Source organism: Gallinula chloropus (assembly GCF_964237585.1).
Source record: "Gallinula chloropus genome assembly, chromosome: 1".
Classification (NCBI taxonomy): domain Eukaryota; kingdom Metazoa; phylum Chordata; class Aves; order Gruiformes; family Rallidae; genus Gallinula; species Gallinula chloropus.
Window position 1 is genome coordinate 169,527,110 of NC_140085.1, and position 25,698 is coordinate 169,552,807.

General features: G+C 42.2%; 1 protein-coding gene across 1 annotated transcript in view; it reads left to right on the top strand.

Moving 5' to 3' along the window:
* KLF12 (KLF transcription factor 12) overlaps positions 1–25,698 on the top strand; it is a 173,669-nt gene that overhangs the window by 23,306 nt on the left and 124,665 nt on the right. The window contains exon 2 of the mRNA XM_084272174.1: positions 3,845–3,934. Within this exon, the coding sequence (XP_084128300.1) occupies positions 3,845–3,934 (90 nt within the window). The remainder of the gene's footprint in view (positions 1–3,844; positions 3,935–25,698) is intronic.

A 25,698-nucleotide genomic window follows, 5' to 3' on the forward strand; every position in this document is an offset into this window, starting at 1 on the left:
CCTGGTTTAGGACATACATCTGCTATGTGTTCTGCCTAGGTGGGTGACTAGAGTCTACTGAGTGGGTTGCGGTAGGAGAATAGGGAAGGAAAAGCCATCATATGAATTGAGGTCACCCTCACCTGGGCAGTGCAGAGAGCTGGAAGTTAGCTGTCACACTTGATGAAGAGAGTTGAGTTACCCAGGAGGGAACTGTGACCTGAAAAATGCGTTGACTTTACATCATATTGGCAATCTCTGGTGGGTATCCTTGCTGATACCAATTCATATGGGGCGCTGGGGCAGCCTGGCCTCACTCAGGTGTGGATGCTCCATCTACATGGCCAACTGGAGAGGCTCCCAGGGGAACTCAGTTCACACCCCCAGCCCCTATGGATACGGGTCATGCCCCTTTGCCTTAGGTTTCTGCAGACCTCTGCACTTGCATCCTATTTGCTGAATGGCTTTGAACATAGTGTAATGCAAACACTGGTTGTAGCAGGAGAGCGCAGCTTGAAAAGATCGGCTCTCTGGGTGACTCTTGGGCTGAACATGTCATCCATATGGATAGCATGCTATTACCAGGCTGTGGCTCCCCCCCAGGATGTGCCACACAATATCCTTCCAGTTATAAATGCGGGAAGGATCATATAGTTTGGAAAGAATCTACTTCTGTGATTATTGCTACTCTGAATTATAAATGACCCAGAAGCCGGAGCTATTCACTGCATTCACTCTTCAGGCCAGCGCTCGGAAGGCAGAGCGCTGCTTTTAAGAAATATGATTTTAGAGAACAAAGGGGGAAGCGAGCGCTGTGAAAATTTAGTTAAATGTAAATGTGTTAAATGGTACATGAACTAGTCAGGTTTTCATGATTTATCAGTTTTAAACTTCAAAGGCTCTGGTTAACTTGCATTTTTAAAACTAATGAGTTTATCACAGCCAGTGGGGAAAAATGGTTCAAGTATATCAGCTGTAAATTGGTACAAAGCACTAAAAGGGACATTAGCCTCTAATCAGATTCTAACAGTTCATTAAACCTGCCTTTCCTCAGTGGCGCTTTGTCTTCCACCCCCCCCCCCCCCCCCCCTCCTCCTGCCTGTGCCTCCTGTGCAGGCCAGCCTGGTCCCTTCGTTCAGGCGGGTAAGACCTCCTCAGGGACTCGAAGCAATATCAGCTCATCCTTCTTTGTCTACGAGCTAAACAGCCTAAGGGATGCTCGGTGACGGTGTATTCCTGATCTTGCTGTAAAACTCAACCGTGCTGCGTATAAATCAAGAAGGGAGAGGGACCTCTCTGCAGAATAGGCACTGGGGGAGCCAGGAATGCCAGGTTGGATCCTGCTTTTGCTCTAGCCCAAACCACGTGTAGATGCTGGAGCTCAGTGTCACAGGAGATATGCTTCTCAGCGCACCACCCTTGCTGGGAAGAAGGATGTAAAGCCAGGAACAGCTTCTGCCAGCTGTTTAATGGCATCTTGAGCCCTCCTTCTCCCTCGCCACACTGCCCCCCCCCCCAACTCTTTGCACACCTCATGCCTCAGATGTTGAATAAAGATCAAGGTGCACAGCATAAATTGCTGAGAAGACACAGGAAGAGCTTTAAGAGCTTTTTTCCTTCTTTTTTCATTCCCTCCTGGTGTGTCAGTCTTAAAATACAGTAGATACACAGCGGTAGCATGGCATGGAGCAGGACATCTCAACATCTCGACTCGTCTTTGCATGTGTTTGAATGCAGGAATGTTCAGCTGGAAGTTGTTTGATCTGAAGTTTTAGAAGTTAAGCATTTAGAGCCGTTTATGAACTATCGAAATCTACTTTTTAAAGCAAAAACAGAGAGTGAATTTGCATTTGTTGTTGCATTTTCTTATGTGCTTTACCATGAAGTTCCTGCCTGCCCTGTAGTATCAAGGCACAGCTCTGTGGGCTCAAACACATGGGCTTCAAAGGGAGAGTGATGGATGGGATTTTAAGCAGGTCATTTGCTCTGCCTGTGGCATTGTGTTGGAGCATGGACATACCAGTTTCCCTGCTTTTCAGCAAGTTGTTTAAATTACAATAAAGGAGTAAACAAAAATGAACAGTTGCTGCAATATTTATATCCCTGGAAACGAAGATCCTGGGATGAGGTGCCTTCATTAGAAAAAATAATATGTTTAAAGTAGTTGTAAGTTTTTCAAATGTATTTTGGAAGCTCCATTAGGAGAGACCAATTTTCTTAAAATTCCCCTGGTCAGTAAGAAGTGAACATTCTCCTGGTGAATGCCACCACCATGCAGTACTGATCTGTTGCCCATGAAACTCAGGGAAAGTTTTTCCATGATGGTGTGGTTGTTGAGGACTGCGAGGTAACAGTTAGAGCGGAGGTGAGTTTCCAGTGATGCCTTCCAGAAGGGGCTGTAGGTTAATTAATGGCTGTGAATGAGTCACATAGAAGTGATACATGCTGTAGTTTCACTATTTGAAAAAACAGCTGTGACATCTCTGTATTTCGGAGCTGCTGACCAAGGTGTCTGTATTTGTAAGGTCAGATTCTAGCTCAAGGGATAAAATGTCTTTTATTCTCTCTGAACGGCAGCTGAAGGGGCTAGCTTTCAAACTCCAACCTTGAAGCCTTGGCTGGAATAGAAAATCTACACAGGTTGAGGTAGCATTTGAACTGAAAGCGTGAGAGGTTGTCCTGCATGTGTCCATAAAATGCTCCAGCAGCAGTGAGATGAGACATTCCCACCAGGAATGTAGATTCAAGAGAAGCACAGTTCTCTTTAGATTGAAACTCTCAGCATATGTTGCCCATTACTACAGGATAATAAAAGGTTTTAATGTGTTTTTTAAACTTATTTTGTGTCAGAGGTGAGTGTAAATAGATTGACAGGTCTTATGAGGAGAGGCTGGGGGAGCTGGGTCTGTTCAGCTTGGAGTAGACTGCACAGAGACCTTATCGCGCTCTATAGCTACCTGTAGGTTGTAGTAAGGCAGGTCCTGCCTCTTCTCCCTAGTGATCAGCAATAAGATGGGGAGATGGCCTCAAATTGTGCCGGGGAGGTTCAGATTGGATATTAGGAAAAATATCTTCACTGACAGAGTAGTGAATCATTGGAACAGGCTGCACAGGGGGGTGGTGGAGTTGCTGTCCTTGGGGGTGTTTTAAAAACAGGTACATGTGCACTTTGGGACATGGTTTAGTGGTTTGGTGGTGTAGGGCTGATGGTTGGACTTGATGATCTTGAAGGTCTTTTCCAACCTAAATGATTCTGTGATTTTAATTGGCAAACGCTGATGACTTTGCAAGATAACATATTACATGAAAACTGAGGAGTCATTTATGGGTGTTAATTTATGTGTGTTAATTTATGTGTGTTAATTTATGTGTGTTAATTTATGTGTGTGTGTGCATAGACCTTCAGGATTCACAATAACTTCTCTGAATTTCAGCGTATGCTTTCTCTAGGTAATACAAAAGTACAGGTGTTTTGACTGAAATCAAATATACCTAACTGTATGTCCAAAAACATGAAGGTATTTGCTAATGCTGCTCTCCTTTCAAGTTCTAAAGCAAGGCATTTATATATGTGCACCTGCATAATTAATTTTGAATTAAAAAATAGTAATTGGAGATAGTTCTCCCTTGTTGTGTAGAGAGAATTAGTTCCCTTTCAAGGATAACTGAAAGTATAATTTAGCATTTTAACAGAATTAGTAACTTGGTAGCTACTTTTTGAAATTAATATTACATCATCCTTAACTTCATTTCCACTAAAAGAAACTTACTTCTACAATGTTGTAGAACCAAACCAGTGAATTAAACAAGTAGTTTTCGTCTTTTTATTTATTTTTTAAATTAACCTTGTCCTTTTTCACTTTAGGACATCAGCGCCTTTGAGAACAGAATGTTAATGCTGGATGGGATGCCGGCAGTCAGAGTCAAAACAGAGCTGCTGGAATCCGAGCAAGGGGTAAGCAGATGTTTCTGTGCAGCCACGCTCTGCAGCGTGCTGGTGACCCTTCCTGAGCGTCTCTGTGGTTAGCTGTTCCTCCCCTTGTTTTGTCCTCTCCTTTTCCATGGGTTTTTTCCCCTTAATTTCTGCCATTTTGGAGCTCATTTTCTTGCTAGATGGGCCACTGAGTATCTTGTCTCATCTGTGGGGAGCACAGAACAAAACTCTGTGGAAGACTTACTGAAATTACCCAAGAGATGCTCTTGGTGTATTCTTACAATTACAAAAAAGGGTGCAGTTAAAAAAACAGGAAAAAATAATAGATTGTGGCAAAGAAGTGAAATTAATTGGTCTAATGAAGACCACCCACATCTGTGTTATTCTGTCTACTTGGGATATTTGCCTCACTGTGGTGGTTTTGTTTTTTATATGCTTGTCCTACTCCATTTTCTGTTTGTATAAAATTGCATTTTCTGGTGGAACATACTTGTTTATGATAAGAGGGCTAGAAGCTTCAGACTGTTAAGCTGGTATCACGTTGACAGCTTAATACAGGACAGAGCATGAATAGGATTGTACATTTCTTGCAGAACAGTTGTTTGGAGTTGGGAGTGGCAGATTTAGGAAAATAGAAAACTAAGTGTTTGGATTTGTTAAGGCATTTTCTGATGTATGTGGTAATAATTACATCAGAGATTATAGATTTACTACGAGAGCATATGTATTTATATGGATTTTATGTTCTCACGAACCTTCCTTTCCTTGTGTGCATCTTACATTGTCCTAAAGAATCCAAATCTCCTTTCTCCTTTGAAGATGGATGCCTCCATCCTCCAACAAGCAGAGAACCTAATAGAAGCAGCAGTGCTGTTGCTGTGTAGGGATGGGCTTTCACTGCCTCCTGTTCTTCAACTTTTTTTCCTTCCTGCTATTTTTTCAATTATTTAATTGAGAATTTAAATGATATGGAAGAGAGGGAATTAACTTCCAGGATGACTTAATTTGAAAGACTTGCAAGGAGAGATCAGTTATTAATGATGGCTTTGAGGCTTTAGTTTGAGAGAAGAAAACTTGACATTTAATGGAGTTTTTGCTCATCTTTGCCTTCTTGAGACTTAAGTACCCTCAGAAAATATACCACTACAGCATAGTTTGAGGAAAAATAAAAGTTGGACTATTGTATGTGCCACAATGATGAAAATACAAAGGCATTAGAAGCAATTTTGGTACCTTCCGTATGCTTTGCATTGTGCCTTTGTAGGTAAGACAAGCCTTACTCTGTATTGTTCAGAAGACAAAGCTTATACTGGTATTTACCTTTGCCTAGTTTAAAATAAATTCTATGTGTGATGCATATTGCTGGGTCCTTTATGAAGAATGCTTCCTTGAGCAGAGTGTGATTTGATTCTGGAAGACCTTTTGAGCGTCTTAAGAACTGGAAGGGACTGAAGGAAATGAACAACTTCTATAGGTTTTTTTTTTTTTTTTTAAATTTCCTTAGGGTTTATTTTTTAATAAAATTTTGCAGACTTCTGTGTAAGCAGAAAATGATGTCATCTCTTCTCCAGTGACTAAGCCATTGGACAAAGAGCTCGGTTTGATTTGGGATTTTATGTGCTTTGGTACTAATTAAGTAGTGTCTGGTCAAGAGTCTCTGGCACCTTTATGACTCTTCATTAGGGAACAATCAATAAATACAAAATGAATTCTCCAGTTCACTAAGAGAGGAGCTAGCCATTAGGATGGCAGTTTTCCAGCAAACAGCTTAAACTCCAAAGAGAAAGGTGGTTGAAACAGATGTTTAGCATGTGCTTCAGAGTCTGTTTTGAATATGTAGATTTTGGTAGACATAACAGGGACAAGTGTTTGAAGGCAGTGATTACCAAAGACAGCACTTGGAGCAGCTTGGGAAGATGAATATTGTAACTGGGAAGAATAAAGTGGGAACTGAAGTGTTATCCAAGTAGCATGAATTTGAAATTGCAACGTTTATTTGTGGTGTTATGATTCCTAAAGTCCCCTGAGTTGCAGAGTATGGGTATGCAGGGAGACATGATTTCTAGGTTCAAAATTTGCAAACTGAGACGGCGTTTCGAGTCTTCTGAAGGTACCGGGCAAAGCTTCATCACGTAGGATGCTGAGCACCAGGCAAGACCGGGCAGACCTCTTCCAAGCCTGTAGGAAGGCAGTTGGGCTTCTTGCTGTTCCTGCTTGGTACCTGCTGTTGGTTGTAGTTTGGCTGCAAGGGCAGAAGTGGGACATGGTTTAAGTGAGATGAAAAGTAAATTTCATCCGAGGTTAGGGGATCCTGAAGGCTGCATTAGTTGTGGAGGCACGAAACCAGCAAATGGAATCCGGAGCACCAACAGCACTCAGCTGGAGTGGTGAGTGCTATGTGGTCAGACCAGGGAGTGCTGAGCTGTTGTGTCTTGCTGCTGAGGCTTTGGAGCAGCTGGAGTAGTAGCATCTGAAGTTTTTGACTTAAAAGGACTCTGGAACATTTTCAAGAGTGCCTCCTGTTTATGTCTTAGCCTGTCTTTTAAATAAACATCTTCCTGATTTTAGAACCAGTAGTGGTGTCAAACCTCCCACAGTTCTTGTTGCAATAGCATGCATTTAATAATCTAAATTTATCTAGCATCAGCTTCCAGCCCTTTCCAGTGGTAGCAGACACATGAGAAGAATTTCCTCATGGTGCTGTGTGATGATCCCACTTAGGCCTTTCGGGGCAAAGTAGTTGTGCCTTGATTAGCTGTCGCTTGTGGTGCATGACCTCCAAGGTGGCATTCCCAGAAAGGCCCTTGCTGGAGGAGTGTGGATATTGTTTGGCCCCCCCACTGTCCTGATTTGTCAAGAGTTGGTCTGATGAGAAAGCAACTAATAGAGAACAGTTGTATTGCAATATACAGTGTTGGTGTGGTGGATTACTTCAGCAGATGATGTTACCATAGCGCTTTAGTCCATTTTTATTCCAAGTTTTTAATTTATTTTGTAATTTGATGAGTTTAATGATTATACAATATGTATTTATGCTGGGACTTTATTCCCCCGCCCCCTTATTTTTTTGAATTCATGTGTCTCCTTGTGACTAGTTTGTGAACTAGTAACCCACTGAGCTATTGACTTGAGCAATAGAAAATACCACTGCTCATCATCCTCAGTAGAATGAAGAGAAACCTCTGCAGTATGATGACAACATAGGAATAAAACGCTCAGAAAGAAGTAGGATTCCCTTTCCTTTTATACCTACTCCACCAAAATAGCACAATAGGAGTAAAAAAGGACTTGCACCAACAGCACCAGCTTTTAACCTTAAGTTGGTCAGCCCTTAAGTTGGTCTTCATTTACTGTTTGTCGCCTATGGCTACAGTGAAGGAGATGCCAGGAGGTCTTCAACCCTGTGTTGCTCTAGGTAACTTGGTCTTTGCCTGTGGTGTCTCCTGTAGAAGTCACCTGTGATGCAGACGAGAACCACAGCAGAGTGAATCATGGAGCTCAGACTTGCATTTTCTGCTGTATTTGGGTACCGAGCCAGGCAGTCAATTCAATCTATTCCTGTGTTGCTTTTGCTTTTCCTGTTGTGGACCTCAGCTCTTTCACAGGAGAAGTTAAGTTTACCATAAGGTTCTTTTCTACCATCTGTGCATGATCTCCAGGATCTTTAAGTTACTGGTTAAATGTTTTGGGTTTTTTCATGATTCCTCTGTGTCTTGAACTCTGTGAGGGTGCTCTGTGTCCAGACCTGGGCTGCTACCTCTGAAAAGTTTTAAAGATGTATTCTTAAATAACACCTCAGTCCTTATGCTCCAGAAGTGTTATGTATCTAGAGCAAGCAAAACTGGATTTAAAATACAGTTTAACAGAAGGAAGAAGTGAACAAAGAAAGGGTAGTCCAGCTGAAATTCTAGGGTGGTTCTGGGAGAATGAAGCTGTGTGAGCTACTCCTACTACAAACCAGCCCAGTCTCTAGCTGAGGCAGAAGGAGAATGGGAGCTGATGCCTGTGTTTCAGCTGTGCCCTGTACACCTCCAGTTCCTCCAAGCCTGTGACTCAAAGAAGGGTGGGGGCAGCGTTTGGGTACCTGTGTCAATGTACTGAAGGCAAAACCTGGGTTTAAAAGCTGCTGGGTTCCAACTAGGTGATTGCAGGGCAGAATGGGATTTAGGCAGCCCATAAGGGAGACATGCCTTAGGAGATAAAGGTTACTGGGCAGATTTGGAACAAAGAAATATTTACAAGGGAAATGGATTTCTTCTTTGCTTTGGAGACAGTTAAAGCAGTTCTGCTTTGGTTTATCGCCACCAATTTAGAATAGTTTAATGATTTTTAGAAGGCCATCAGCATTAGCAAGAACAGATGCTTATTTTTCCTGTGAACTACTGTCCTTAATTTTGCACAGGAGATGTAATGCAGACTATTGTTTGAGGCTTCAAGAAGACACAGTGCTGCTTTAATGACTTTATCACAAATGAAAAAAAGATATTACATGAAAGATATCGCATTGCCCTTTAACAAGGCTTCGTTATCATCTCCCCTACTGTGGAACAGGAGCTACCATTGCTAATAAATTGGTAGAATTACTTTAGAACTGTGAATTTGCTTATCATTTAATATCCTCCAGTGACCTACAGCTTTAGATCTTTTGGTCTGCAGTAAAATCTTTGTATGTCAGTAACAAGCTTCAGAGAAGGACATGAAGAAGGTTTTTCTCTCCCCATGTAGGTGAAAGTGGGTACTTCAGTGGCAAAAAATACTCTTTGCCTGGGCCAAAAACTATTTTGAAAAATAACACTCCTCATTGTAGAAATATACAGAGGATGGATTAATTTAAATGGTAATACAGACTGGGCAGTGAATGTGTTATCTGATAGCTACTATCAAGAAGTTAGGATGGGTAGTGTTGATTGGCTTCAGTGTGAACTCTGAAAGTGTTGCTGGTCATTGCAGGATATGGTCCAGTTTCTAGTTAATGTGTCTGATTCAGAGAGGCTTTCTCAAGTTATGCTTTCTCAGGTATTTGTGGAGTTGGGCAATAAGCTTTTGTTAGAAGGAGATACAGATGTGTGGACTTATATATTGTCTTCCAGTACAGAGAGTAATGAACCTCTAATTGTCATCAGCCTTTTTGCTTCCAGATCTGCAATCTCATCCATTCCTGTACTTGCATTTTGTCCCCTCAAATAATTTGAAGATATTTTGAATTTGAAGTATTCTGAATTCACCTCCTAACTCTGCTTGATCATCTCCATTTCCATGCCTTATCATGGCTGAATTGTGAAAAGAATGACTGAAATGACAAAGCCCTTTAACAACCCAAATTATTCCCTGTGTCTTTTATTTCCAGCCCAATTAACTTCTTGTCTCACATCTGAAAAATGCCATCCATGCTTATGTTGTTATATGCCTGTGCATGTTCTACCTAAGTATGGGTAATAGTGACAGAAATATGGTTTACTTTCCAAAGATTTCCAAAAAAAGCTATTGAAATTTGGTTAAGAGTGGTCTTAATAGCGAAGCTTTCTCTTTGACTGTATGGGGAATTGTTTTATGTTGATTCATTTAGTTTATGTACATTCTTTGTATTATTAGAAGAAAGGGTACTTCTAGTGTTTTCTGTTGTAAATTATGAATCTCTGTTTCATTCAAATGTTTTATTTTTTGTTTTTCTGAATTACTTAATGTTACCACAACTGATTTGGGGAAACAAATGGGATATGAACGGTGCACCTGTATCAGTCTCTTCTACAAAGAAACCATCCCTTTCTACTTTATGTTGTTGTTTTTCATTTTGCAGTAGATGGTGCTCAGGGAATGTTGTGAAGGTGTTAGAAAGGCAGCTGATACAATTAATGAGTTTCTCTATACTGACATAAATACATGACATTCTTCAGAAGGAGATGAAGATCTTGTCCCAAAGACCAGTAAGGACATAACCTACATGGGATGGTGCAATACCATGTGAGATGTATTTAAGGAGATACAGTTCTGTCCTTCAGCAGCGTTCGGGGATTATGCTTGCAACCCAGAAGGGTGCGTGACACACCCCAGAAGGGTACACCACAGCAATCAGTTGGATTAATTAAGCTAAGTGGAGCACAACAAGCAGTTAAATATTGTGGACACTGTTTCATGTTAAGTGGAAGCTCACATGAAGAGTCAGAGGTAGCTAGCTCCTACAGCGTCACTCCCAAACTGACATTCCTGCTGTATCCATTGCCAGTGACTGGATGACATAAGGGAGAGTTGGGTCAACCCATCACTGAGACAAGAAAACCTCACAGGAGAAAGGGAATGGCTGTATACATCCTGCAGTTGTGCTGTTAGGAAATCACAGCTATATCTCCTCTATCCTATGGAGGTAGAAACTATGGAGAGGGGAAGGATGGGAAGACAATTATGGATGCTGCTTTTGAGAATGGGCTGCAGTTAGAGCTGGTTAGCTGTATTTGAAACTACATCTTAAGACACCTTTGCTGTTTCTGAAACCCAGACTTTCTATTTTGGGCATGTCTCTGGCTTGCTGCTTTGCCAAATACTGAGCCCTCATATAGTTTAGAGAGCTAAGGGGCTTTTGCATCATGATGTAGGTGTGGGCCATTTATTTGGGATTTGTTTTCCCTGGGGATAGGGCACAATAGAACGATGCAGTAGAAAGGTAATGAGTTTAAGACTAACGGGAAGTGATGGTTTAACCAGTTCAGTCAGCACACTCACTGTCACACTTGCCAGGCAGTCTTTTTGCCAAGTTAACTGAGTTTACGGGTGGGGTGTTAAGATGTATGATCCTGTCTGGAATTCTGACTAAAAGAAGGATCTCAGATCCTCTGAGGTGTAATTTACAGACTGCTGTCTGCCATTGCTTTCCTTTCCTAGGGGGTTAAGTTGGCTGTTACAGAGTGTGACAGGGATCATAGCCCTTGTTCCCTCTGATGTTTGTTGTATGTGTGGTGGGAACAGGGAAGATGTTCAGTTGTGGGTGAGGAGTTAAATGCTCTAGGCACTATATAGATAAAGTGCAGTCCCTGGATATCTTGGTTTAATTAAAATCAGAAGTTGTGTTCAGACACTATTTTAACGGGCATCATCAGATAATAATGATCACACAGGTTCAGGCTGTAATAGCAAGTCTTCAAAGGAGCAAAGCAGAGTAAGGTCTCTGCTCCAAGCAGCTCGTGTTTAGCTAATGGTGTTGTGCCAGAAAGAAGTTTTCCATATCTGTAATGATAGACAGGAGCATAAAGATTGTTTAACCTACTAAAATACCCAAGATTTTATGGGGATAAATGGGGTAGAGGAAAAGGATAGTATTTCATCTGTAAGACTGGGAGGGGAGTTTCAAAGAGGAATGTGTGATACTACCCAGAAATTAGCATGATTTAATATTGTTACAGTTCCACAGAAAAATCATAGTTACACAATGTATCATCTGTTAAATACATGAATTAGTAACAGTTTTGTGTGCTTATACAGACTGAAACAGTAATGTTGGCTTTGGGAGAAAGGAAGTCAACCCTTTGATTTGAGCATGGTGCTGAAGTGTGTTGTGAGATTAGAGTTTGGTTGCCTTCTATCTCCAGTCAATTATTTTGTGAACTCACCTTGAAGTTGGTCTGCTTTTTTGATGATGTATGACCTTGCAGCTTGCTTTGCTAACAGAGTATATGATGGGAATCTCATGGAAGATTTATTCAGCTGAGAAACTCGAGCCACAAAGAAAAACAAGCATGGTACATCCAAGCTGTGTACCTGTTGGTTGCTGTGAATTTCTAAATCCACATTTTGGGTTGAAAATTTCTTGGTTGAGAGATATGAACGGTCACTTTTTTCCTTTACTGCATTAAAAAAATATTTGCAAATGTTAAAAGAAAGAAAGGTAAGAAAATTTGTCAACCATGCAAATATGAACACTTCTGCCATCCCCCCTGACATCCCCAGTTCCAGTGAGTCTTGTGTGTGCTCTGTATTCTGTTTCTTTTGGGAATCCAAAACCCAGAGGGTAACTGTAAATGTGATTTAGTTTGCAATCCCGGCTGAGGAACCAGCGAGGTAGAGATTTTTCCTCTTTGCATCCTGCTGGAAGGGTATTGATGCTGCAGTCACAGGAGGACAGAGCGTGCCATGTATCAGCTGCTACACAGCACTGGAGTCTAAAGTCCTGTTGCACTTCTACACTGAAACTCAGCCCAGGTCTCTGTGGTTTTGTGTCGCAGGGCAGTGCAATTCTGGGATACAGTAAAGCAAGTTTCAGACTTCATGCAAAACAGATCTCAGCATCTAAAAAGCAGTTACTCTTCTGATCCAGTGACTTGCCTGGTAGGGCATCTGAAGTTTTAATTCAGGTTGCAACTGCAGTATAATTTAGTAGGTTTCTATCGAACATGGTCCTTCTGTTCCTATGGAGAAGCTGGTGAAGATGAGCTAGGTAATCCCACTTTTATTAACAAGAAAGCTACTTTGAATTACCTCACACTTACCTCTGTGTGTGATTATGTATATAGATGGGTAGTGCAGACCTGCCCATGTGTACAGTAGCTTCTTCATCATTCAGGGATCCTTATTTAAAATGTTTTCCATTGAAATGTCTCAGTGAAATAACTGCGAATCACAAAATCCTTAAATTGTTTTGCTAGGAGAAAAGTTGATCATTATGTTTCATCTTGTTCTGCTCACTGGTGAGTTTAATGGGCTTCCATTTTTTTTTTTTTAAGTGCTCATTAGAATGGTCAGGTCATTGTGATGGTCTGTGTTTTGTTCAACAGGGCATGTTGGTATGTTCAGAAATGGAACAGAAGTTGGAGTGACTGGGCTCTCCTTTCCCTTTGTTTTGGCTCAGGGTGAAGTAAAATCTTTCTAAATTCCTTGTTCTTACTTGGATAATTGCTATACTTTATTTCTTTAAGGATACTAAGGTACTTGAAGTGAGATGTATTATCTAAGTGTTCATTGTTATACTTATGTACTGGCTATCTTAAGCGTAAGCCAATAGAACTCAATAATTTACAGTATTACAGAACACTTCAGCAGCATGAGACAAATGACACTATGTTTTGATAGTACCAAAATTACCTTAATCTTTGTTGTCTGCCATGAGAAGTGATTAGTTCTAGTTTTCACTTGTTTGTTGATGTTCTTTTAACTCTTTTTTTCTATTTGAGGTTGCTTTCTAAATAGTTTTTTTTAATGTACATTTTACTCTTGTTCTGTACCCTGCTGGGAAGTACTGAAAGAGCTGTGTATTTTTTAGCATTATTGGCTTTTTTCCCCTTATTTCTCCCTGTGGAGATGAACCCTTGCATAAATTACTTTAAGGATCCTGTTTTCTTCATTTTTTTAATTTTGATTTTTTTTTTTTTAATTTGCTTTCTACACCCTCCTGCCCCCTCTTTGTTTCACGCTGGGAGGATGAGTATTTAATAAACTGTTATTTAGGGGCACTGCTTTCACAGACATCCTTTTACAAATGTTGTTATTGCTTGATTGCATTGCTTAAACACACCAGGAAAATCATAGGAACCACAGACAAAAAAAGCCAAGAGCAACAAAAGGCAGCATTCGCCCTCCCCTGCCTGCACAGGTTACAGCTCTGCACAGGCCACCCCAGCGATGGAGGCCCAGCTCTTTGGGGTGGACAGGGAGCAAGGAGCTGGAGGAGCAGGAGAGGCAATGGGAGTGCAAGGGAGGGAGGGCAGCAGGTCTTCCCAAGGGAGACTTGTTCACGGGAAGTCTCCTCATCCCTGCCTCCTCCCAGCTGCTTCCCCTCCCCTTGTTTCTTGGGGGGACACCAGCCATGTGAGTGCCACCCACGTCCCACCTCCACAGGCCACTGTGACGGCATTCGTAGCCCATTTCCTACTTCCATAGTTCTACACTAGTGATCAGTATTGATACTGAGGCACTGACTTTGGCTTTCATCTTTATCTGCTCCGCTGTGCTTATGTCATTGCTGTAGGTGAGTTAGTGGAAATCCCCTAGTAGTTGTGCTGGTTTGTCCTTGGAAGACAGAAGCATCACCCTCTCCTGTCTATATGACAGATACACTTAGTTATGTTTTTAATCCTGTAGGTACTTTTCCACAACGTTTGACACTTCCTTTGATGGCTTTTTGCCAGATAGATGGTTTGGATACAGCCTGGTCATAGTGGGGCTTGGTAGTTCTCTAGCACTGGGTGCTTGGTGGCTCTGAATGTTTCCTTGTCCTCTTCTCTGGTTTTCTCTGGTGAGCTTGCTCTTTCAGTGCTGAACAGTTGTTTGTGAACAGGAAGATATAAACAGCTAAAAGATTTAACATGACCTTCTGTTTTGCACTGTAGAATAGGGAGTTCTTGGTGAGTAGGGACAAGTGTTAATGAAGAAAGGAAAAGTAGGATTGGGTACCATTAGCGATACCAGATGCTTCACCCTGGGTGAAGTCAGCCACACTGACTGTTCCCAGTCACCACCACCTTCATGTTGCCCAGAAGTCTGTTCCCAGAGGACTTGCTCCATGACTTTTCCATAGTCTGTGACTGGTCTATCATCCTTTTGGACTTCAGCTCTGAAGAGTAGAATTTGCTTTCTTCTAGATGTCAGGGTCCTCCCATAGTTTCAGGAACCTTTCAAGGATGGAAATGAAAGGTGCTGCAAGGACATTGCCAGTGCTCTCAGCAGTCATGGCTGCAGCGAGGTGGATCCCTTGGGTTTGTGTGGGTTGACTCCTCTCAGATAATTCCTGGTCCTTATTCATGACTGATGGCTCTGCTTCTTGAACCCCATCTCTAAGCATGAAGGGCATGCTGGTGAAGGCTGATGCAGAGAAGGCAATGGTGTACCTCAACGTTACTGGTGTTGGTTGCCAGTAACTCACCTGCCCTCTTAATCCAGAGATCCACGTTTTCCTTGTCCAGCCTTTTGCTGCTGTGTGTAATTATAGAAGCGTTTGTTCTGGCCTTTGAAAATCCCTGCAAATCTGAACTCCAGCTGAGCTTTGGATTTTCTGACACCATCCCTTCATGCTTGTGTGATACTTCTGTGTTCATACTTTGCCTGCTGTGCCTTCTTGTTCCTCCTGCTATGCCCCCTTTTTGCTCTGGAGCTCCATCCTGTGTTCTACATCTGACAAACTGGTCTCCCCACTATTCTTGATTTTTCTGAGTCGTGAGGTGCACTAGTTTTGCACTTCGTCTTTCATGGTCATCCAGTATTCTTGTGTTTGGCCCTTTTAGAACTACCTTCCATAGGATCCCACTTAGTTCTCTGAAAAATTCTGCTCTCTTATACTCAAGGGTCTAGATCGATCTGGACTAGGTCTCTGTTACTGTCTGTCTTACCTCACTCTCCTCAGGGTCTCAGACTCCCATTACTTAACGAACATTACATCAAAGCTACCACTGATTACCACAGCTCCAGTCAGTTTTTCCACACAAACAGTGGTCATTTTGGTTTTGTCCTTGCGGGACATCATGACAACATCAGAGAGCCCACAGTGGGTCAGGTGAAAGGTTCATCTTACCCATACAATGGGAACTCATAGCATGTGCCAACAGAAAACACAAGCAAAAGGCAAGCATACAGCACTAGCACCTGGTATACTCTTGGTATCTGTCAGTGTGCAGACTGGGGACCACATGAGCAGATACTGACCTTTTAATATTGCAAATTGTCACAGCTCTTTGAGCTCCATGGAGATTTTTCTGATAACCAGAGGTTGTGGTGTTTGTTTTGACCCGTAAGACCTTAAACTGTCTTGCACCTGCCTACTGCCATCCTGAGACTACAATAAGAGCTTAAGATTTAATGATACAGATGGCAAGGAGAACATTTCCTGTGGTAGTCTCTTGATTTATTTTCCCATTAGAGCCAAGTTGTGGATTTGTAGGGAGTTCATACAGTGCAGTTTCTGGGGAGGGCAGAAGCTATAGCTTTCAGAATATTGTCACGTGGAAAAGAAATTTTTTGTTCCTTTGACTACTGGCTATTGTAGAACAATGTGTGTAATAACTTCATAGGACTATAAACCTTGTGTTGAATAGGGCACTTAGGGCTTATATGCTAATATGTTGTTGTATTGTTGAATTAAAAGCAGATAAAGTACAGTGTCATGAACGGCCTTCAACAAAAAGTGCCACCTGTAGAAGCAGTGGTGGTCTGGGCTGTGGTTTGTATGGCAGAACATTGGTTTGGAACAGGTTGCCCAGAGAGGTTCTGGATGTCCCTTCCCTGGCAGTGTTCAAGGCCAGGTTGGATGGGGCTTTGTCAGCCTGGTGTTTTGGAGCTAGGTGATCTTTGAGGTCCCTTCCAACCCAAACCATTCTAGAGTTCTGTGAACGTCCACGGTTCTGTACAGTCCTCAAGTTAAAAGAACATGCTGTGAAAATGTGGCACAGAAAACATTATTGATTTTTTGTTACAGAAAACCTCTAAAATAGCAAGCAATAATAGAATAGAAGCCAAAAGCTATTCTGGTTGGCTTTTGAACAGTATTCATTTTTACAGAATAAACTGAAAAAAATCCAAAGTGGAAATGTAAGTATTACTTACCTCTGTTCTTGGAAAATGGTTCATAGTTTGGCTCGTTGAAGCTTGAGTTTGTTTCCTTTGTTGCTATACATGTTAGTTTTCATGAATTGATTTGGGCTGAATGACTTGTCTGGAACATGAAACAAACTTAATTTTTTTCCCTGAATAACCATTCAGAGTATTGATGGGATAAAGTGGCAATTTAAGACAGCTGTTAGCATAAAATAAATACGCATGTTGTTAGTATTGAATACACAAGCATTAATTTATTCCTGCTTTAAAATTCCATAAATGTTTCTAGTCTACCCAAGAGTATGCCTTGAGTTTCATCCCATTTTCACTGACTAGATTGGGACTTTACTGTTGTCAGGAAAGGATCAAATATTTATCAAAGGCTGAACAATAAAATAGCTGGATTGTCTAGAAATTTGGTAGCTTTAGATGGATTATGGAGAAACACTTACAGCTTCCCATAAATTGTCATTTCCAAGTTCTTGTCTGCAAAACCCCAAGTTAACAGGAAATGAATGGTGCTCAAAATAAAGGAAATCAAAGTCACGTATGCAGAGTTTGGAGTTTTCTGGTCCTCAGTAGAAAGCATGCTGTGGGCTCGTTCTGGAAGGGTGCTGAATATTCAGCATCCAGCAGAGAATGGGAATATCAACTTACTTTTCAAGAACAGAAGGAGTTCTGTTACTTACTCATGGCACCAATTTGGGGACAGGGTACCATCCAGGCACCTTAAATCCCTAAAAACTGCTACCACAATCTCTAGAATTATTGAGGTGTGCAAAAGTCTTCAAAATAATTGGAATAAATCATCTAGATTAAATTTCTGCATTGTTTTTTAACGGCAGAATAATATATTATATGTCCGGCACGATGCTCATTCGAAATATTAACTCTGCTATTAAATAGTCCATTTCCAAGACATCCTACAAGGAGAGATGGTTTTTGTGAAGAAGTGACTTTTAAATATTCTTTATGGACTGATTTTGTTCACATCAAATGGAAGGAAGTTGTGAAGTGCGTGTGAGACTGTGTTTATTGTTGATTGCTTACCCTGATTTTTTGGTAGGTTCTTTGATTCCATTCAAATGATTATCTTAGGAAAGGTATGTGTTTTTTGTGGTTATGCAGTAGTTAACAGCAAGTGCAAATTACATCAGGAAATGTTGAAGTGCCTGCTATGCAAAAACAAATTTCAGTTTAAAAATCGTGCATGTAGCATCATCAGATGGGTTTGCCTTACTCGTTTTAAAGGGAACAGGCTTTTTCTTCCAAACAGTAATTTTTCTCACCTAGATGATGTGTGACATAGGTCAGTAGCTGAGAGCTCTGACGACTCCTCCTGTATGTTTAGGTGTTAGTCTTCACTTTGAGGGTGTGTTGCTGAATTGCGACTCAGCTCAGTCCCCAGCCCCACCGCAGGATGTATCTGCTGGAGAAGATGATGACTATGTGTGCCTATGGGCAGTTCAGTTATGTGCCTTTGTGAGGGAGTGGGGTATGGACGGTGATGGCATGAAAGGGTGAAGAGAGACTGGTGATGCTCACAGTCCTCAGAGCTGAAAGGAGACACTGGGATAGAAATTCAGGGTGGGAATATGTTGCCATGCCAACGAAGTAATTTCTTTAATAGGAGGAAACTGATAATGAATAACTGCAAAGTGGGAATTTTAAGAGAAAAATACACCCTGTTAAAACCCAAAAGGTTACATTTTTGATAATTGACCTTCTTCATCCCCTCTGTGAAATCCTGCACTGGCAGCCTCTCTGTTGAAGCTTCCTGCTGTCCTGTAGCAGACCCTGCTGTGCCCATCTGCTGACCTGGGAAGTGCTCGCCCACGGTGTGGTGATGGGTGCCAGTGCTGAGCCTGCAGCCGCAGGCTGACCCGAGCCCTGAGTGGATCATTCCTCAAGCAGCTGCAAAAGCCAGATGAGGGTTTCCAAAGTCTGTCTTGCCTAGTAATTGTTTCAAGTCTTCCCTTTAAATCACTGGTTTGCATATTTACTTTTTGTCTTCCTTTTTTTCTTCTAACACAATGTGAAAATGCTGAGGAGAGGAACTTTTAAAACTTGCATTTCTTAGAAACATTTATTTCTAAACCCTGACTAGCCAGGTGTCCTGGAAGTTGGACATGTCGTGTTTGCATTTGGTCTGTAGCTCTGTAAAACGGAGGAGAAAAAAAAGCCAGTGAAGCTTTGTTTGAAACACTGAATTTTTGTCGTGCTCTTGTGTTGCAGGAGGAGTTGGCAGTACCAGGCAGTTGCATTACTTCACCTCCCAGACCCTTAAAGCAGTGTTCAGTTGGAGCACAAGCTGCATGCAGAGCAGTACTCTCACCCTTAGGCTTTGTGCTTTTGGGGTATGAGCTGTCCCTGGGATGTGAAGCTGCCGAGTGGTGTCCGTGGGGAGGATTGCTGTAGAAATCAGCCCTTGCCAAGTTCTGTGTTTGCTGCAGCTAGGCTGCTACTGGGCCCCTGACCTTGTGCAGGTGGCTTGTTCTCCTCTGCTGCCTTCTCTCAATGCCTTGCTCCTTCTGGTGCTTCTTCTGCAGATATGCAAACCTAGCAAGAGTCTTCCACCTGTCCATGCTGACGTTTTAAATGATGACTGCTGCTTTTTCTGGCAGAGTAAGGCATTGCTTTAGCAAACTGGCCAAACACAAGAGTGTGATGGCTTCTCTAGATTTGTGCTACCAGAAGGGCAGTATCAGTGCTTGACAGTATTAACAGGATGTAATAATACCCGTAGTAACAATCTTGCCAGTAGTTGTAGTGGAAGCTAGGTCAGGGATTGGAAGGGTTTGTCCCATTCCTTTGCTCTTCCCACGCCCTTCCTTCCCTCACTCCTCAACCGCCGTGGCTGAGCTGATGCTGGTACCCATGGGAGCACTCGGAGAGCCAATTCAGCTTGCCAGTCTGGCATAAAAGTAGCCTGGGGGAAGAAAAAAAATGGCAGTACTTTTTGTCTTCTCAGGAGTCAAGCAAATGCCAAAGCAAACTTGAAGCAGAAGGGATGTGCAGAGAAGGGCAACAGTAGTAAGAAACGCTTGGATATGTGCTGCCCTAACTCATGGGTCGTGCTTTCAGTCATGCCACATTGGTGAAACATGTGGTTTAGGATTTGCCATGCAGTTAGCAGGTGTTAATTGACTGGACAAGGCAGGCGTCTTGACTCTGGCTAAGTGATACTACATGAAATGACAAAGCTGTAGGACAGCACAGCCTGCCCTGGTTAGGATGAAGTAGAGATTTCCCTGTGACCGTGTTTTTCTGATAGAATATGCTGCTGGGTTGGTTTGGTTGTTGTTGTTGTTGTTTTGAAGCTGTTGTTTTTCTGAGCACGAAGCATCATGTATGCAAAAGAAAGGCAGTTTTCAAACACAATGGAGAGCTACATCTGAGGCTCACCCTTTATAACACCTCTGTGTAGCCTGTGCCGTGTCTGGTAACAGAGTACCTCGCCCTCTTGAGCTACACCATGACTCACAGGATCAAGGCCTTTCCTACAAGGGTGATGTATCTACATGCTGGAAGTCTTGGGAGCATGTCAGAAAAATACGAAAAGGGGAAAAAAAGAAAAAAAAATACAGTAGCACAGATCTGTTAAGATTTATTGCATCATTATCTCACATGAAACAGTTAAGATTGTCCTGGCATGACTGAGCAAAAACAATGGTGTGAGAGTATCATTATTTATTTTGACGTCCTACCGATTGCCCATAGAAATTTCCGGGAGCCAAAGCCATCCTCAGCAGTGAAGTCTTTTGTTTCACATAGTTTCAAAGATAGTAATTTCAAGGAGGAAAGCTTGATCAACGTCATGTTTCCTTCTTCAGTAGGGTCTATAGATGGGGGATGTGTTTGTCCACGAGTTAGTGAGACTCCCTAAGTGGGAACAATTTCTCTTCCTGCCTTCTGTTTGCTCATATAAATCCCAACAGAAAAACCCCTGAGCAGATGACTTGCAAGTTTACGCTGAAGAAACATAAAGACCGATCCCTTTTCTTGCAGACCTGGAGGAAAAGCAAACTCCATACAATATATTCCCTCTCTTCTGAGTGTAATGAACCAGCAGTTACTGCTGTTTGCAGGAACAGTGGGAAACTGCAGAACTTGACCTCAAGGTACAACCAATGACATAGTTCTGCTTGGTCTTTAGTCATGGAATTAGTTTTTGGGGGACCATAAATAATAATAGAGTGTTAAAGTAACCTTAATATGTATCCTGAGAAAGGAACTTGAAATGAAGCAGCTCCTTATTTTTGCATGAGGGGCTTCATAACCTGAAAGTGATAAACCAAACATGAAATTGTGATGTTTGAATTTAGATAGAGGTTGGTGCTGGCAGAATGGCTTAATAATTAAGGTCAGTGGCTAATAGCAGGATGCAATTGATCGGATCAGCTTTTACAAATCGATGATCAATATAATATCATTAGTATTGATTGGATATTGTTTCTGTTTCATACAGCATAAAGGGGTTTAAGCATTTGCAGCGCCCAGCGTTTTTAGTATAAGCTTCAATGTTCCCATTATGCATTTTTTTTATTCTCAGCATTTTGTTTATCTGTAGCATGTTGGTGTATTTATATAGATATTTCTTGAAATTCATTTATCAATTTGCTCTAGGTAAAAAGCGCCTAAACTGAAGCTTTCAAAAAAAACCCCAACCCTTCTCTTCATATGAGATACAGATAAACATATTCATTATGGTCCAGCTTCAGTTAAAGGTTCAGTCTAATTTTGAATTCAGAGTGTGTGTCCTCCCAAGTAAATCATTTAGTTCACTGCTACCCACCACTTCGAGCCTGACCTTGAGGAAATAAAAGGAATTCTCATCATTCTCATAAGCTCAGAGGAGGGAAAGAAGAAAGAATGTTGGGCTCTCTGGACCAAGGAAAGCACTCTTGTCACAAATGCCCTGAACATCTTAATCTGGTCAGTTTTTAGCTAGAGAACCTTATCTGAGTTCAGTTGTCAGGGAAGAATGTATGGAGGGGAGTTTATCTGGGCTAACCAGCCTCTAAGTCAGTAAAGAATTCATAGGTGAAAAACAACTGCTTCCGTTGGGCCCTGATAAGAACAGGAGCCTGTGTCTTTTGCAAAATACAGGTATTTGTTTTGCTGCTCTTTTTGGGTAGTGAGACGAGTGCTGCACTAGATGATGTTCAAATGATCTTCATGTCTGTACTAGGAAATAGTAGGTGTCCATCTAGTATGTACAGTCTCATCTTCACCGTGTTGTGCTGATCCCCATGTCATGTTTCTTCAGTCTAAAAATAAAAATGTGCTCAAAACCTGAACATCAACCCTGCTTATTTCACTACTGTTACTGGATAAAGTGCAGTTCTTGGCTCTTCAGCCCCAGAATAAATACACTGCAGATGCTCTGTTGCCCTTGGTTGATGCCTTGTGTAGCTTCAATGGCAGGGTATCAGGCAGCCTCAGTGGAAGGTAGTGGGACAAATGGTGAGGCTGAGGTTGTACCTTGGTCTCCAAAATTACTGTTGCTGCGTGGTAAGTGCTGAATCCTCAGCCATGGGAAAAGCCTCACCTTTAGCCTGTGGAAGCTCCGTTACCACTCCGTAACCAGTCGAGCCAAAGGCTCATTTGGCTGCACACTCCATCAGGGTCTCCCAACAGGTGAGGAAAACACAGAAGACAAAAGTGGTCTATGTCATATGATCCCTCCTTGGTCATAACCTGGATCAGTCAGCAGTCTTTAGGTGATGTTAAGCCCATTCATATATACTTGGACTACTGTGATTAATAGTCACTAATGAACTCTTTCCAGTGAAACTGTTTAATCCATCTTTTAACTAATTTATGCTTCTGGTCTTCAGAATACCTGTGGCAATGTGGTGGTAATTATAGGTGCTATATGAAAGATAAATATTTTCAGTTTTTATAGCTGTTGTCAGTTGCACTTGTTCTTATGTTGTGAGGAACAGTTTCCATGTCAGTAAGAATTTTGATGTTTATCATAGGACTTAAGTCATCATCTTTCAAGACCAAACTGTATTATCTACTTTATTATATACACTTGAATGTTCCTGTGTCAGATCATCCTAGTAAACTTTTTTGTCATTTTTTTCAGTGCTAACATACTTTTTTTTAAAGAACAGGTACAGGATTCTTCTTCCATAAGTTAGGTCTTTAAATGCTAAATAGCAGTGCCAGAGCTAATCATTCTTCATCTCTAGGCTAAGCAAAGCAAATTACCCCCTGGCCCCCTGATTTTTTTCCACTGGATAGGAAGGGTACATGGAGTACCGGCACAGGTTAAGGTGTCAAATAAGCATGTGAAGCTGGAGGTTCCACAGAGGGAACCAGAACTACCTGGTGGATGTTGGGTTTGTGCAGTAGTGTTTTCTGTTGCTCCCTCCTTGCATATTCCTCATGTGTGGTAACATGCCCAAACATGGTTGAGCTGATGTTCTTAAGGTTGCTGATGACATCAAACTGTGTGGTGCAGTGGAGGATGGAGGGAAGGGGTGCCATCCAGAGGGACCTTGACAGGCTGGAGAGGTGGACCCATGCAAACTGCATGAAGTTCAGTAAGGCCAAGTGCAAGTTCCTGCTTGAGGGTTGGGGCAATCCCAAGCACAACTACAGGCTGGGCTGAAAATGGCTTGAAAGCAGCCCTGAGGAGAGGACTTGGAGATGGTGGTATACAAGAAGCTCAACATGAACTGGCAATGTGTGCTTGCATCACAGGAAGCCAACGGTATCCTGGGCTGCATTAAAAGAGGTGTGACCATGAGGTCAGGGTAGTTGATTCTGCCCCTCTACTCTGCTCTGATAGCCACCAGGAGTACTGCATCCAGCTCTGGGGCCCCCAACATAAGGAGGACATGAATTTGTTGGAGAGCGTTCAGAGGTGGGTCACAAAGATGATCAAGGGGCTGGAGCACCTCTTCTGTGAAGACAAGCTGAGAGAGTTGGACTTGTTCAGTCTGGAGAAGAGAAGGCTCTGGGGAGTTGTTGCAGCCTTCCAGTATCTGAGGGCACCTATAGGAAAGATGGAGAGGGACTTTTCATCAGGGAGTATAGTGATAGTACAAGGGGCATTGGCTTCAAGCTGAAAGAGGGTAGATGTAGACTAGATACTGGGAAGAAATTCTTTCCTGTGGGGGTGGTGAGGCAGTGGGCAGGTTCCCCAGAGAAGCTGTGGCTGCCCCCTCCCTGGCAGTGTTCAAGGCCAGGCTGGCTGGGGCTTTAGGTAACCTGGTCTAGTGGAGGGTGTCCCTGCCCATGACAGGGGGGTTGGAGCTAGATGATCTTTGAGGTCCCTTCCAATGCAAACCAGCCTGTGATTGTGCTTTTTTGTGTTGTCATTCATTATAGGTGTAAGATACGGGTTTCGAATGAGTTTCCAAGCTTTAGATAGTGTTTGACTTAGAAGGCAATTTAATCAGTCTTCAATATAAGTGACATTCATACTTGAAAGGGAGGAAATCTTTACCACTTTGCCCATGTCTGTCTTCCATGCAGCGTTTAAAGGAATGTGTTGCACGTCTCGCTAACTTGACATCTTCCTTAAGGAAATGTCTTATTTCCCAAGAGAAGGACTGTAATATAAGCCATTACCACCAGAAAGGCTGCATTTACCTTGGCCAATTTACAGAACATCACTGCGGATGCACCGTAAGGGTTAGTTTTCCCACCTGCAATTCCATGTTTTTGCCTGGTTTCTCAGTATCACAAGTTCACTCTTCAAGTCTTCATAGATGGAGACCTGCTACAACAAACAAAAGTTTCTGAGAAGTGACCTAAGAAACGGAAGTGCCATATGTGAAGTGTTCTTTAAAGGCCCAAGAATACCACGTATTAAATAGCGTGACCTTTTGTGGCAGTCTCTTGATTTGATTAGCATCGGTCTTCTCACTTGTGCAATTGCTGTATGTCAAGTGGCAAGTTCTCTCTCGGCGCTGTGCTGCTGAGTGTGAAGCTCTCTTGCCTTTCTTCGTGCATGTCATGCTTTGGCTGCTACCTACTTCCACTTTGTAATTGGTTCAGGGTTTGATTAGATGAAAAGTATATTTAAAAAAAAAATAATTCGATGTCAACTTTGAAATAAATAAAAAAAAAGCTCAGAAAAGACAGGATTATATGTTCTATACGTGGAAAGTCCTAGTGGGATTTTTGGTTACTTCTTTAAAAAGGTGGGTTGTCCTTGGTGAATAGTTTGTGATGCTACCAGAGATCATTTGCTGTACAGCTAAATGCTGCTAGGTTGTTCGTTGTTATCTCATTGCTCTGAATTGGAACTGTATTGAACTTAGGATCTGCAGAGGTCTTAGTTTTTCTCTTTTAATTAAAAAAATAATGCTAATTTTTCTGACCTGTTTATTGTGCTTGCTGTTCATCAGGGATCATTTGTATGTAATGCAGCTTAAACTAAGCCTTGTGATTGAGTTTCCACTGTTACTCAGATGTTTGTCTTCTTCATCTTTTGATGTGTAGATGGGAGGGGATGCTTAGTGCTGATCTCCATCCTCCTGGTCTTCTTCCACCCGAAGTTTATCATGGGCGTTGCTCCCCTGTCTGTTTTGGGTCTGTTTAGTTTGTGTTCTTCACATCCATGGAGCCTCACCCCTGCGGCACTTATATATAGGAGAAAATTTCTAGAGAGGAAGGCTGGCAGGACGAGTAGCACAGATCTCCTGTGCCCTGACAGGAACAGAAGTGGAGCTCATGAAGTCAGTCCTCTGTGCTGCAGGGTCTCAGCTTCACGGAGTGTTGGGACCTGTTGGCTGGTGGATCTGTACAGCAGTGGGGATTTCAGGTTGCGTCTTCTACGACATGAATGAGAAAGCTTTAATACTGCTAAAAGTGCCTGAGTAGTATCTTCCAAATGAAAAGAGCATTAAGCAGTCATTGGTGACAGTGGAATAACAAGTACGACCTGTTGTCTGATTCACTGATGGCCATTTGTCACGACTGCTGAGCAAATGGAGAGCTTTGTACAAGTGATAGTGTGGGAGCAAGTAAATTAAACACACGGAGAAACACTTCTAAGGACAGTGGCACAAGAATTCATCTGTGTGTGGTCTTGCTGACCCCATTGGGATTGCTGAGAGAAGGTGGTAGCGCTGAATATGAATTGCTTATACAGGTCTCCCAACAACCTGGGCAGATGTCACTGTCCTTAGCCTTTTGCTTTGCCCCCACTTCATTTCATCATCATCACCATCCCACGGCGTAAGGCAGTACTGCTGTCAGCATGCAGCGTCCTCCCACCTTGTCGTCTTGGCTGCACGTGGTTTACCTCAAGC